The sequence below is a fragment of the Felis catus genome, chromosome B3 (genome assembly GCF_018350175.1).
Source record: "Felis catus isolate Fca126 chromosome B3, F.catus_Fca126_mat1.0, whole genome shotgun sequence".
Classification (NCBI taxonomy): domain Eukaryota; kingdom Metazoa; phylum Chordata; class Mammalia; order Carnivora; family Felidae; genus Felis; species Felis catus.
The window spans coordinates 118,199,012-118,214,189 of NC_058373.1; the positions used below are offsets into that span (position 1 = coordinate 118,199,012).

General features: G+C 40.1%; 1 protein-coding gene across 4 annotated transcripts in view; it reads left to right on the forward strand.

Annotated features, from left to right (window-relative positions):
• PSEN1 (presenilin 1) overlaps positions 1–15,178 on the forward strand; it is a 72,560-nt gene that overhangs the window by 17,841 nt on the left and 39,541 nt on the right. Inside the window, exon 4 of one of the 4 annotated variants that reach the window (XM_045060189.1) lies at positions 3,764–3,804. The exons of the other annotated variants lie outside the window; for them this stretch is intronic. Coding sequence (XP_044916124.1) covers positions 3,764–3,804 — 41 coding nt within the window. The remainder of the gene's footprint in view (positions 1–3,763; positions 3,805–15,178) is intronic. 4 annotated transcript variants of the gene reach the window in all.

Genomic DNA, 15,178 nt, shown 5'->3' on the forward strand with positions numbered 1-15,178 from the left:
GCAATTGCTGAAGCGTACTTATGTGAGTCCAATACCTTCAGTTGCTAAATTTATAAAATTACAGCATGTTTAGTCTTTAAAAATAAAGGTTTTCTGCATTATCTTTTTTTAATTCAAAACATTAAATGCAAAGAACTTTAAGTTGTTAGCAAATCATAGACTGATAGAACTAACCTCATATCTCTTCTCTTCTCTTCTCTTCTCTTCTCTTCTCTTCTCTTCTCTTCTCTTCTCTTCATGTTTATTTTTGAGAGGGATAGGAGAGAGAGGGAGACAGGATCCAAGCAGGCTCTGTGCTGTCAGTGCAGAGCCCAGTGCAGGGCTCGAACTCTCGAACTGTGAGATTGTGACCTATGCCAAAGTTCGACGCTTAACCAACTGAGCCACCCAGGCGCCCCAGCAATATAAAATTATAAACTTAAGTGTGGCAATAACTGCCATGAATAAAGTAAAAAAATAAACTGGGCAAAAACAAAACAAATAGAAACAAACAAAAAAAAGAAAAAATAAACTGGACAAATTATTATTATGCTGATAATGCATAATGACAGATATACCTTAATGTACAAAGAATTCTTATGAAGTCAAAAGAAATATGAACAATTCAGTAACAGCATGGCCAAAGGATTTGAACAATACTAATATAAGAAGAAATATTAATGTCTGTAAATACACGAAAAGACTAGTTGATCAACCTTAATAATAAGAAGAAACACAGAAGTGAAAACTTTTCATTTTTCACCTATCAGTGAGCAAGGATTGAAACCCACTATGGGGTGCCTTGCTGGCTCAGTGAGTAAAGCATGCAACCCTGGGTTGTAAGTTCAAGCCCCATTTTGGGGGTAGAGATAACGTAAAAAAAAAATAAAAGAAACTCCTTGCTACTAAAGATATGGGGAGATAGGCATTCTCATGTGTGGCTCATGGGAGTTTAATTTGTGTTTATTTGGTTAATTTTTTTTTGATGTTTATTTTTGAGAGAGAGAGACCACATGCAAGCAGGTGAGGGGCAGAGAGACAGGGAGGCACAGAATCTAAAGCAGGCTCCAGGCTCTGAGCTGTCAGCACAGAGCCTGACATGGGGCTTGAACTCATGAACTGCAAGGTCATGACCTGAGTCGAACTTGGATGCTTACCAGATTAAGCCACCCAGGCGCCCTAGTTTCTGTTTATTTGGAAGCAAGTTGTCAATTGAGTCTGCAAATACATAGGCCTTTTGGAGATAATTTGGCAGTTAAGTCTAAAAATGTACACACATTTTGACCTAGGATTTCCACTTTTGGAAATTTATGTTATACAAATATTACCATAAGAGTGCCAAGAAATGTAGACAAGCATATTCGTTGAAGCATTATGTGTAACAGTGAGAATTTTGAGATAATTTCAATCGTGTGTTACTTATGGCTTATCCAATCAGTAGTATAAGGTAATGGTTAATAGTAGGATTTTTTTTTTTGGGGGGGGCTTATCCAATCAATAGTGTAAGGTGATGGTTAATAGTAGGCTTTTTTTTTTTTTTAAGTTTATTTATTTATTTTTGAGAGAGAGAGAGCACGTGAGTGAGCACACAAGCCAGGAAGGGGCAGGGAGAGAGGGAGACACAGAATCCAAAACAGGTTCCAGGGTCTGAGCTGTCAGCACAGAGTCCGACATGGGGCTTGAACCCAGGTACCCTGAGATCATGATCTGAGCTGAAGTTGGATGCTCAGCCGACTGAGCACCCAGGCACCCCCTAAGTATAATCTTTTAATTACAATAGTAAAACTTAAAGAAAAAAAAAAAGCAGGGGTGCCTTAGTTGGTTGAGTGTCCAAGACTCTTGATTTTGGCTCAGGTCATGATCCCAGGGCCATGGGATTGAGCCCTGTGTTGGGCTCTGTGCTGAGCCTGGATCCTGCTTGGGATTTCCTCTCTCCTTTGGCCCCTCTCCCCTGCTGGCTTGCGCAAATGCTCTCGCTCTTAAAAAAAAAAAAAAAAGGCAGACAGAAAACAAGGTTCAAAACAAAACAAGCACTACACTGAATTAAAAATACCTCCACAGTTTTTGCTGCTTGAAAAGTATTCTCCCTGTTTGAGGATTCACATGCCTTGGGTGGCTGGACTTGTACTTGCATCCTGTTCTGAAGTAAGGAGAAGGGAGAAGGAATTAAAACAAAGCCTCTGAGTTTATCGTGTAGGAGATGTGGGGAATCTGGCTTCATAGGAACTCACTTCCCACATACTTACCATTTCCCAAAGGACCCCACCCTCCCTGACACTTACAACATTTATATAGTGAGTAATCCTTCCCTCTGCCACTGAAATGAAAGCATTTATAATGGCTATAGCACTTGTTTTTCTGAACCTTAAAAATAGCTTTAAAAATTTTTTTTTAGCACTTATTTATTTTGGAGAAACAGAGCACAAGCAAGGGAGGGGCAGCGAGAGAGGGAGACACAGAATCTGAAGCAGGCTCTATGTAGGCTCTGAGCTGTCAGTCAGGACAGAGCCCGATGGAGGGCTCAAACCCATGAACCATGAGATCATGACTTTACCTGAAGTTGGACGCCTAACTGACTGAGCCACCCATGCCCCCCCGAAAATAGCTTTTAAAGGCAAAACTATGGAGGCGGTAAAAAAAAAAAAAAAAAAAATCAGTGGTTTCCCAGAGTTGTAGTAGGGAGAGAGAGATAAACAGAATATAGAGGATTTTTAGGACAGTGAAACTATTCTATATGATACTATGGTGGATACATATTACTATACATTTTTCAAAACCCATGGAATGTGTGACACAAGACTGAACCTTAATGTAAACTATGGACTTTGGGTGATAGTGACATGTTAATGTACATTCATTGATTGTACACTCTGGTATAGGATGTTGATGGGGTAGAAAGGCTGTGTGAGGGCAAGGGGTATATGTAAACTCTGTACTTTGTTTTTTTATGTTTATTTTGAGAGAGCATGTGTGCACCGGCACATGGGGGCTGGTTGGGGAGGGACAGAGAAAGAAGGAGAGGGAGAATTCCCAGCAGGCTCCACGATGTCAGCACAGAGCCGACCTGGGGCTCAATCCCCTAACTGTGAGATCATAGACCTGAGTCAAAATCAAGAGTCAGAGGTTTAGCCAACTGAGTCATCCAACGGCCCTATGAACTCTGTACTTTCTGCTCAGTTTTGCTGTGAACCTAAAATTGCTCTAAAGAGTAAAGTCTATTTTTAAAGATAGAAATGACCTACCAAGCTACGCACACAAAAGGCCTATATGTTCTTTATCTTTTAGAAGTCTGTGCTAAAATATCTCTGAATGAAATGATGCATCCAAATTTGCCTCATACACAGGGGCAGGATGTATGGGAAAATAGATGAAATAAGATTAGCCATGAGTTAATAATTGAAGCTGAGTGAAGGGCACATGGGACTTCATTTTACATTTCTGACAGTATTTGTTTTAACTTTTTCCATAATAAAATGTTTTTTTTTTTTAATTAATGCTAAGTCATCATCTTAATATTTAGCTGCGAAGATTTTTCATTTTGGAAATCTATTAGTAGTTCTAGTGTTACTCTCCTTATTTAACACTTTGAAAGCACCTACACACCCCTTTGAGAAAGACCCTTTATTTTTTAGAACAGCTTTATCGAGGTATAATTGGCATTCAGTAAACTACCCATATTTAAAGTATGCGATTTGGTAAGTTTTGACATGTGAATATATCCTTGAAACAACCACCACAGTCCGTGAACTTAATCACCCTCAAAGTTCCTCGTGTTCCTTTGCAGTCTTTGCCTCTTGCCTCTCCGCAGCTACTCCTCATCCCCAGGCAAGTACTTATCAAATTTTTGTCACTATACTCTAGTTTTCACTTCCTAGACTTTTGTACAGATGAGATCATACAGTACATACTTTTTTGTCTGGCTTCCTTTTCTTTTCTTTATTTTTAAATACTTATTTTTGAGAGAGAGCAAGCGGGGGAGGGGCAGAGAGGGGGACAGAGGTTCTGAAGTGGGCTCTTCACTGACAGCAGAGAGCCCAAAGCAAGGCTCAAACTTAGGGAACTATGAGATCATGACTTGAGCTGAAGCTGGATGCTTGGTGGCCAGCTGAGCCACCTAGGTGCTTTGCTTTGCTTTGCTTTGCTTTGCTTTGCTTTGCTTTGCTTTGCTTTGCTTTGCTTTGCTTTTCTCTTTTCTTTTCTTTTCTTTTCTTTTCTTTTCTTTTCTTTTTTAATTTTTTTAACATTTATTCATTTTTGAAAGGCAGAGAGCGCGAACGGGGGAGGGGCAGAGAGAGAGGGAGACACAGAAACAGAAGCAGGCTCCAGGCTCCGAGCTGTCAGCACAGAGCCCGATGCAGGGCTCGAACTCACGGACCGCAAGATCACAACCTGAGCCAAAGTCAGCCACTTAACCGACTGAGCCACCCAGGCGCCCCGTTTTTATTTTCTTAACAGTGTTTTTTGAGAAGTGGAAATATGTCAGTTTAGATACTGATGAAATCTTTTGTATCAGTTTTTTCCTTTGTGGACCTTTTTTTGGGTGTCATATCTAAAACATCTTTGCTTAACTCAGGTTCTCAAAAGTTTGTATGTTTTCTTCTGGAAACTTGACAGTTTTAGGTTTTATATTTAAGTCTGTATAGTATAATTTTTTTGTACATCATATGAGATATAGAAAAAGTTCATTTTTCTCCATTTGGATTTCCAATTGTTTCAGTGCCATTTGTTGAAAAATTCTCCACCAAATTGCCTTTGTACCTTTGGCAAAAATCAGTTGTCTAAATATGTATCTTTTTATTTCTGGACTTTCTGGTCTGTTCTGTTGGTCTATTTGTCGGTCTTTGTGCCGCTACATTTTCTTGATTATTGTAACTGTATAAGAAGTCTTGAAATCAAATAGCATTAGTTCTCTAACTTTGCAAGTTGTTTCCAATAGCATAGGTCCTTTGTATTCCCATATGGATTTTGCAAGCGTTTCTACAAAAAGCCTGCTGGAATTTTGACTGAGATTACATTGAATCTATAGATCAGTTGGGAGTGAGGTATTGGTATAATTGACACCTTAACAGTAATGAGTCTTGGAGAGCCTGGGTGACTAAGTTGGTTAAGCATCTGACTTCGGCTCAGGCATGATCTTGTGGTTCATGGGTTTGAGCCCAGCACAGATCCTGCTTGGGATTCTCTCTCTTTGTCTCTCTCTACCCCTCCCTCACTCACGCTTTCTCTCTCTCTCAAAATAAATTAAAAAAAAAAAAAAAAAAAAAAGATGGGAATGCAAGCTGGTGCAGCCACTCTGGAAAACAGTATAGAGGTTCCTCAAAAAATTAAAAATAGAACTACCCTACGACTCACAATTATACTAGTAGGCATTTATCCATGGGATAGAGGTGTGCTGTTTTGAAGGGACACATGCACCCCCATGTTTATAGCAGCACTATCAACAATAGCCAAAGTATGGAAAGAGCCCAAATGTCCATCCACGGATGAATGGATAAAAAAGATGTGGTATATATATACAATGGAGTATTACTCGCAATCAAAAAGAATGAAATCTTGCCATTTGCAACTACGTGGATGGAACTGGAGGGTATTATGCTAAGTGAAATTAGTCAGAGAAAGAAAAAATCATATGACTTCACTCATATGAGGACTTTAAGAGACAAAACAGATGAACATAAGGGAAGGGAAACAAAAATAATATAAAATCAGGGAGGGGGACAAAACAGAGGAGACTCATAAATATGGAGAACAAACTGAGGGTTACTGGAGGGGTTGTGGGAGGGGGAATGGGTCAAATGGGGAAGGGGCACTAAGGAATCTACTCCTGAAATCATTGTTGCACTATATGCTAATTTGGATGTAAATTAAAAATAATTAAAAATAAAGAATTAAGAAATTAAAAGAAACAATAATGAGCCTTTCAATCCATGAACACAACGTATCCATACATTTATTTAGGTCTTTAAAAAATTTTTTTTTAATTTTTTATGTTTATTTTTGAGAGAGAGACAGTGAGAACCTGAGCGGGAGAGGGGTTAGAGAGAGAAGGAGACACAGAATCTGAAATAGGCTCCAGGCTCGGAGCTGTCAGCACAGAGCCCGATGTGGGGCTTGAACTCATGAGCCACGAGATCACAACCTGAGAAGGAGTTGAACACTTAACCAACTGAGCCACCCAGGCACCCTCCCAAAAACATTTTTTTTTTAAGTTGTGGTAAATAATATATAACAAAATTTAAAACTTACTATCTTAGCCATTTTTAAGTGTCCCGTTCAATAGTGTTAACTGTACTCACATTGTGGTGCAACAGAGCTCTACAAATTTTTCAACTTGTAAAACTGAAACTCTACACACTGAAGAACAACTCCTCGTTTCCCTCTTCCCCCAGCTCCTGGCAATCGCAATTATGCTTTCTGTTTTTTTGAGTTGATACTTGATACTTCAACAAGTAGAATTGTACAACATTTGTCTTTTTGTGACTTGTTTCACTTAGTATAATGTCCTCAGAGTTTCATCCATGTTTTAACATGTGACAAGATTTCCTTCTCTTTTAAGGCTGAATAATATTCCATTATACATATGTACCACATTTTCTTTATCTGTTGATGGACATTTGAGTAGCTCTGTCTTGGCTATTGTGAATAATGCTGCAGTGACCACTGGTGTGCAAATATCTCTTTAAGATATTGCTTTCAATTATTTTGGATATATACCCAGAAGTAGGGTTGCTGGATCATATGATAATTCTGTTTTTAATCTTTTGTCTATAAATGCCATGCCATTTTACATTCCTACCCATAGTGCACAAGGGTTTCAGTTTCTCTGCATCCTAATATTTGTTACTGTTTTGTTAGTAGCCATCCTAATGGGTATAAGATGATATCTCATTGTAGTTTTGATTTGTATTTCCCTAATGATTAGTGATCTTGAACATCTTTTTTTTTTTTAAGTTTATTTTTCAGGGAGAGGGCAGAAGCGGGAGAGGGTCAGGAGCACCCGGGTGGCTCAGTCAGTTGGGCGTCCAACTTCGGCCCAGGTCATGATCCTGCACTTCGTGGGTTCAAACCCCGTGTCGGGCTCTGCTGATAGCTTAGAGCCTGGAGCCTGCTTCAGATTCTGTGTCTCCCTTCCTCTCTGCCCCTCCCCTGCTTGCATTCTGTCTTTCTGTTTCCCAGTAAATAAATAAATACTTAAAAAAAAAAAAAAAGGAGGGACAGAGAGAAGGAGAGACAGAATCCCAAGCAGGCTCTGTGCCTTCAGCCCAGAGCCCAATGTGGGGCTCGAACTCATGAACTGTGAGATTATGACCTGAGCCCAAACCAAGAGTCAGACACTCAACTGACTGTGCCACCCAGGCACCCCAAAAGCTATTTTTTAATGTTTTATTTATTTTTGAAAGAGAACGTGTGTGAGCGGGGAGGGGCAGAGAGAGGGAGACACAGAATCCAAAGCAGGCTCCAGGCTCTGAGCTGTCAACACAGAGCCTGATGCAGGGCTTGAACTCACAAACTGTGAATTCATGACCTGAGCCAAAGTTGGAAGCGTAACCGACTTAGCCACCCAGGTGCCCCTTGAACATCTTTTTATATGCTTGTTGGCCTCTTGTCTATGTTGTTTGGAGGAATGTCTGTTCAAGTCTTTTGCCCATTTTAAATGAGATTATTTGTTTTTTGTCGTTGTTGCATTACATCCAAATGTATTCTGGATATTTACCCTTTATCAGATACATGATTCGCAAATATTTTCTCCCATTCTGTGGTTCTTTTTTACTCTGTTGATTGTTTTTTTCATGCAAAGAAGTCTTAGAGTTTGATGTAGTCTCATTTTTCTATATTTGCTCTTGCTCTTTAATTTCTCTGAGCAAATATTTTGTAGTTTTTAATGCACAAGTATATTTGGGGCTCCTCAAGATCATGCTCATGTTCAGTGATTAGCTAGAAGGCCTCACAGAACTCTGAAAAGCTATTATACTCACTGGTTATAGTTTATTATAGAGAAAGGATACAAATTAAAATTAGTGACAGAAAAATGCATGTAGGGCAGAGTCCAGGAGATACCGGGCACAAGCTTCCAGTTGTTTTCTCCCAGCGGAGTTGGAGGAGCAGTACTTAATTCTTCCAGGAACAGCATGTGACAACATGCAGAGTATTGCCAACCAGGAAGTTTACGTGAGCTTTGGTGTCCAGGAGTTTTATTGGCTGTTGGTCATGTAGACATGACTGACCATAGTTCTCCAGCCCCTCCCAAGGTCAAGCAGATACCTTGTGGCCCAAGACTTCCACCGTAGATCACATTGTTAGCAATGTGACCCAAAGCTTCATGTAAATAAAAACACTCTTAACAGGCAGGATATTCCAAAGGCTTAGAGGTTATCGCCCAGGAACTAGGCCAAATCTTTCTTTGGTATGTACAGGGGTTGGACACCCCTTGACCTGCTGAGTTCATCCTTTACAGTAGGCCTTTCACATCTTTTCATCCTTCAGGTCTCAGCTCAAATACCACTTCCTCAGGAAGATATTATCTGACCACATTATCTAAAAGTAGTCCCATCCCACGTACTTTTTATCACATCACCCTGTTATAGTACCATCCCACATTTATTACCTCTCTCCCCCTGTTTGAAATCAGTTCATGAGAACAAATACCTTATCTGTCCTTTGTCTCCTATATATCTGGCATTCACTTTTTTTTTTTAATTTTTTTTTAACGTTTATTTATTTTTGAGACAGAGAGAGGCAGAGCATGAACAGGGGAGGAGCAGAGAGGGGGGAGACACAGAATCGGAAACAGGCTCCAGGCTCCGAGCTGTCAGCACAGAGCCCGATGCGGGGCTCGAACTCACAGACCGTGAGATCATGACCTGAGCCGAAGTCGGAAGCTTAACCGACCGAGCCATCCAGGCGCCCCGAGCATTCACTTTTTAAAAAACTAATTAGTAAGTGTAGTAATTATACCTAGAAACTAAAACAAAGTACCAAATATGGTTCTAAGTAGCATAAGCCAATGGCAAAGGATATGAATACTTAGTTAATAGAAAAAAATATGCTCATCTTTTCTAATAATAAAAGAAATAGAAGTTAAAATTATACTGCGAGCCCATATTTAACCTATCAAATTGGTAAAAAGCCAAGCATTTCATAGTTTACTGTGTTGACAAGGGCTTGTTGAGATAGGAACTCTTCTATACTGTTGAGTCTTTAAATTGGCACAACCCGTAGGGAGGGGGATTTGGCAATTGTATCAGGACTTCAAATGTGTTTGTACTTTGACCCAGCAGTTTTACTTCAGAAAACTTACCTACAAATATGTTCCGCACATGTGAAATAACTTGCAGGGGGAATTCATTGTAGCAGTGTTTGTAAATGGCAAAAAGTTGGAAGGAAGTTAAATGTCCCTCTTTAGGGATTGGCCTAATTATGATACATTCATACACTAGTTATGTAGCTGGTTTAAGTTTTTTTTTTTTTTTTTCAAGGAATAAGGATGTACTTTATGTACTGGTGTGTAAAAAAATCTCTAAGATCCGTAGTTAAGCAAAGAAATAAAAATACAGAGTGCATTTATTGTGCTACCATTTCTGTGTTAAGGCAGAATGAGAATATATATTGTATTTGCTTGTATATACATAAACTTTGAAAGGATTTGCAGAGAACAATGACTGGTAACCTGGAGGATGAGACAACTAAGTAGAGAGTTACTGGGAGATTTTCTTACTTCTTATACTCTTTGACTTTAGAACCATGTGAAAGTTTTACTTGTTTAAATACATTTTATTAAAAAAATTTAAAACCTATAGTCAGTTTTAAGAATAGTATCTGAGGTACTATAAAGAGGAAGGGTTCATTAGTGCTCTAGCATCCCATATCAGCTTCAAGGGCAGGGCAGGGTGGGGTTGGCGTTCATTATAAACTGGAACATCCAGTTGAGTACTGTGAAAGAACATATTATGATTGCCTCTTTCATGCTAGACTTACCCAATTACACTGTTCATGGAGCCTAATAGGACAGCTGTGGTGCCCTAGAAAGAACAGATTTCAAAAGCAAGAGACTTCAATTTGATTCCTGCCTCTGCTGTTGGACTTGAGATTTTGAACAAATTGTTTTAGTGTTCATCTACCAAAATCTTTTTCAACATAGGAAAAGAATAAATGAGATGATGTGAGCATGTTTTGTAAATGATCAAATACTATATAGAGAGAGCTATTATTATTTGTATTTTAGGTTTTTTTTTTTTAATGTTTATTTTTGAGAGAGAGAGAGAGCAGTCTGGGGAGGGGCAGAGAGGGAGACAGAGAATCTGAAACCGAGAAGGCTCTGCACTGACAGCAACAAGTCTGATGTGGGTCTCTAACTCAGAACCTCAAGATCATGACCTGAGCCAAAGTTGGACGCAACAGACTAAGCCCCCTAGGCACCCATATTTGTATTTTAGTTTATTCTGCACATTAATCGACCCATTAAGTTGGTTATAATTGTATTGCTGAACCCTAGTCACAAACATAACATTCTTATCAGCATATGACTTCATCACCTCCTTTAGAGAAAATAGAAATATGAATTCCCTCAACTCTTTGCTCCTCAGCTACTTGTCACACTGTGTCCCTGTCTTCCTGAGCCTTCATTTCCTTCCTACTGGACTTGGCCACTCCATGATGTGTGTTCAGCAAAAATTATCTTTCTTGTTGAGTGGTATATATATTTCTACCTTTGGTGCTTTGGAATAGTTTCCTTCCCATTCCTCATAGGGTTTGAGAATCTTCATAAATACTTTCTCTGTGAGGTCAAAGAGTTACTTCCTGACCTCCAAGCTGGTAGAGGGCATCAGTTCCTTTGTAAGGCCAACTCCTCGATCCTTTGTTCCCCCCCATTTATCCCCTACCCTATTCCCTGGCTTATATCATCAGTCTCTTCCACTAGTCCTAACTCTATACTGTGACTTGATAAGTACATTCAAATCTCTAACACCCCTAAAATGTTTTCAAATGTGAATCCCTTCTGTTGTCACATCTTTTAAAAATTTTTTTGCTTCAAAGAATGATTGCCTTTAATTTCTCAGTTTCCATTCATTCCCCAGTTTATTATGATTTATGATCTGACTTCCCTCTTTATTACTTTTGTAAAAATATTGGCCAACTTCCTGCTGCTAAATTCGGTGGCTTTTCATTTCTCATACAGCCTGACTGTTGATGACACCTCTGAAATGTACTTCTCCTTTGGCTTCTGTGATGTATTGGTTCCTGGAATTTCTGGGTTCCTGGGTTCCTCTCCCCTATTTTTTTTTTTAATGTAGCATTCTTTTTTTCTTTAATACTTATTTACTTTGAGAGAGCGAGAGTCAGAGTGTTCATGAACAGGGGAGGAGCAGAGGAGGAGCAGGAGAGAATCCTAAGCAGGCTCCGCACTGCCAGCACAGAGCCCGATGTGGGGCTTGAAAACCCACCAGCAGTGCGAGCGTGGCCTGAGCTGAAATCAAGAGTCAAACACTTAACTGACTGAGCTGCCCAGGCTCCCCCCTATTCTCTTAATCTCTTTGGCTGGTTTTTCTCCTATCACCTGCTGCTGAAGTTTAGAGGTTATTCACTTCTCTCCTTGGTCGTCATCCCCCTTTGTCCGCCCCACCCCCCTTGTTGCATTACATAATGACCAGCGAGTCCATACTGTTCCTGCTTTCCATCTATACACTGTCCCTGAGATTTCATCCATTTACATAACTATAGAAACTAATGACTTCCCCCAACTCCCTTCTGAGCTTGGAATTTTTTTTTAACTTTTTTTTGAGCTTATTTATTTTGAGAGAGAGCGTGTGATCAAGGTAGTGGCAGAGAGGAGAGAGAGAATCCCAAGCAGCCTCTGCGCTGTCATTGCAGAGCCTGATGAGGGGCTCGAACTCAAACCTGAGCCGAAATCAAGAGTCAGACATTCAACTGATTGTCACCCAGGTGCCCTTGGGCTTGGTATTCTTAACTACCCTTGGACTTTGCTGCCTGGTTGCAGGTGCCTCACATAAACCTATCTTTCCTCCAGCCTGCCCATCTTCTTGTGTTCCTTGCTCTGTTAGTGCCATTACCACCTTCCTAGTCCCTTATGCTAGAAACCTCTAGGATCATCCTTGACTCCTTCCTGACCATCCACATGGAATTTGCCACAAAACCTGGTCAGTTCTGCTTCTGAAATACCTCTTATACATCTGTTTTTCGTCATCACTCTACCAGGTTTCTCCAAAATGAAACATAATCTAATGTGTCACTTCCTCAACCTTAACAATTTTTATGACTTTTTAAATTAATTTTTTAAAATTTATTTATGGTTGATGGGGGGTGGGAGGGAGGGGAGGGTGGGTGATGGGCATTGAGGAGGGCATCTTTTGGGATGAGCACTGGGTGTTGTATGGAAACCAATTTGACAATAAATTTCATATATTAAAAATAAATAAATAAAAATAAAAGACATGAAAGGAAAAAAAACCTAAACCTAAAAATAAATAAAAATCCAAAAATAAATAAATAAATTTTATTTATTTATTTATTTTTGAGAGAGCAGGGGGGAGAGAGAGAGAGAGCAAGAGCTAGGGAAGGGCAGAGAGACAGAGGGAGACACACAATCCGAGGCAGTCTCCAGACTCCCAGTTGTCAGCACAGAGCCCTGCGTGGGGCTTGAACGCGCAAACCGTGAGATCATGACCTGAGCTGAAGTTGACACTTAACTGACTGAGTTGCCCAGGCACCCCAGCAATTTTTATGACTTTTTATTGTCTACAGGACAAAGTCTAAAGACCTTGGGCATGGCAAATGAGGTTCTTTACAACCTGTTCCTAACCTTTTCCTGCAAGCAGCCCTGACAGACTGTTTCCCAGCTAGCTCAGGCGTACTCACTGGTTTTCTGTGTAGGCCTTGCTCTTTAACTTCACACCTCAGTCCCACAGTCATGTCTGCTTGGAGCCCATTCACCTTCCATTCACCACAGTCACTCTTCTGCTCAGGAATTGTATCTTTACCTTGCCTTTCTTGACCACATGGAATGATCAGTCCTGCAGCACTTTGTTCATGTCTCTGTTGTAATAGTTATCCTGTATTAAAGCTAACTTTATGATCTTTTTGAGGACAGCATCTAGATCTTTTTAATTTCAGTATTGCCACAGTATAGTACCTAGAATATAGAATTTTGATAATTACTTATGGGATGAATATATCCAAATAAAGTAAAAGCGAACTCAGCCCACACTGAGTCTGCAGAGCTCCTATGTTGTCTTGTGAACAGCACATTGAGAGGTGGTTAAGAGCTTGTTTTCTGGGGGGCTCCTGGGTGGCTCAGTCCATTGGGCGTCTGACTTGGGCCAGGTCATGATCTCGTGGCTCATGGGTTCAAGCCCCATGCTGGGCTCTGTGCTGTTTGCTCAGAGCCTGGAGCCTGCCTCAGATTCTTTGTCTCTGTCTCTCTGCCCCTGCCCACTCAGGCGCGCGCACACGCTCTCTCTCTTTCTCTCTCTCTCTCTCTCTCTCTCTCTCTCTCAAAAATGAAAATAAAAAAAAAATTTTAAAAGAGCTTGATATCTGTAGTTGGGCATGCCTGGGTTCAAACCCTGTCTGTAATGCTTTCTAGCTATGGCCATTCCCCTGTCTATAAAGTGGTGATGACGAGAGGCTGTGAGAATTTAACATAAAGCACATATCACAATCTCCAGTACATTGTAATAATGTTAAGCTGTTATTAAGATTATAATGTATTTTTAATGAATAACAGTAATACTTAGTCAAAAACAAGGTAAAAGTGGCATGTTCTCACATGATTTTCCCAAGAGAACCTGTTCTTTCTTTATTTTGAGAGAGAGAGAGAGAGAGCACACGTGCACATATGTGCAAGCAGGGAAGGGGCAGAGAAAGAGGGAGAGGGAGGATCTTAAGCAGGCTCCACACATGGGGCTCAATCCCACACCCATGAGATCAATCCCATGACTGTAAGATCATGACCTGAGCCAAAATCAAGAGTTGGTCACTCAACAGACTGAGCCACCTAAGTCCCCCTAAGAGAACCTGTTGTTGTTGTTGTTCTTCTTCTTCTTCTTCTTCTTCTTTTTTTTTAAGTGTATTTGTATATTTGGAGAGAGACTGACACAGTGTGGGTAGGGGAGGGGCAGAGAGAGAGAGAGAGAGAGAATATCCCAAGCAGGCTCCAAACTACATCACAGAACCTGATGTGGGGCTTGAACCCACGAGCCGCGAGATCATGACCTGATCTGAAACCAAGAGTAGGGTGCTTAGCCAAGCGGATTACGTTTTACCAGCAACAGTGACTATCAGTCTGTTTTCATCTCCTATTCTGTACTTATCTGGGAAGAGGAGTGTTGTTCTTTTTCTCCTGTTATTTATTATTTTTATTACTGTTGTTAATACTCTTGGTATCCACTCTCCCCTTTACAAAAACTGAGTTTTAGATATGAACAGTGATAAGCGAAGTAAGACAGAGAAAGACAAATATGTGGAATTTAAGAAACAAAATGGATGAACATAGGGGAAGGGAAGGAAAAATAAAATGTGATAAAAACAGAGAGAGAGGCAAACCATATTAGCCTCTTAAATACAGACAAGAAATGGGTTACTAGAGGGGAGGTCTGTGGGGGGATGGGCTAAATGGGTGATGGGTATTAAGGAGGGTGCTGTTGGGATGAGCTCTGAGTGCTATATGTAAGTGATGAATCACTGGTTTCTACTCCGGAAACCAATACTGCACTGTATGTTAACTGACTTGAATTTAAATTTAAAAAATATATGAACAATGATAACAAAAAGGAAGTTGAACTTGAAGAGTAAGAAAGGGTAAACCCAGGACAAGGATGAAAATAGTGTTTGGATTAAGAGACTGAGGAAAGTAGAATCTAAGGAAGGTTCTAGTTTTATTCTGTCATTCATCAAATATTTATTGTTCCCTCTAATACAGGCAAGGTGAGGGGTATCAGAATTGTATAAGGCCTAATTTTATCTCTCTCTAAAGATTTTTAAAAATCCTTTAAATAATTTTTGTACACTTTTTTAAATGTTTATTTTGAGAGAGAGAACACAAGTGGGGGAGAGTCAGAGAGATTGGGAGACAGAATCTGAAGCAGGCTCCAGGCTCTGAGCTCAGCACAGAATCCAATGCAGGGCTGTAACTCATAAATCATAAGATCATTATGTGAGCCAAAGTCAGACGCCCAGCTGACTG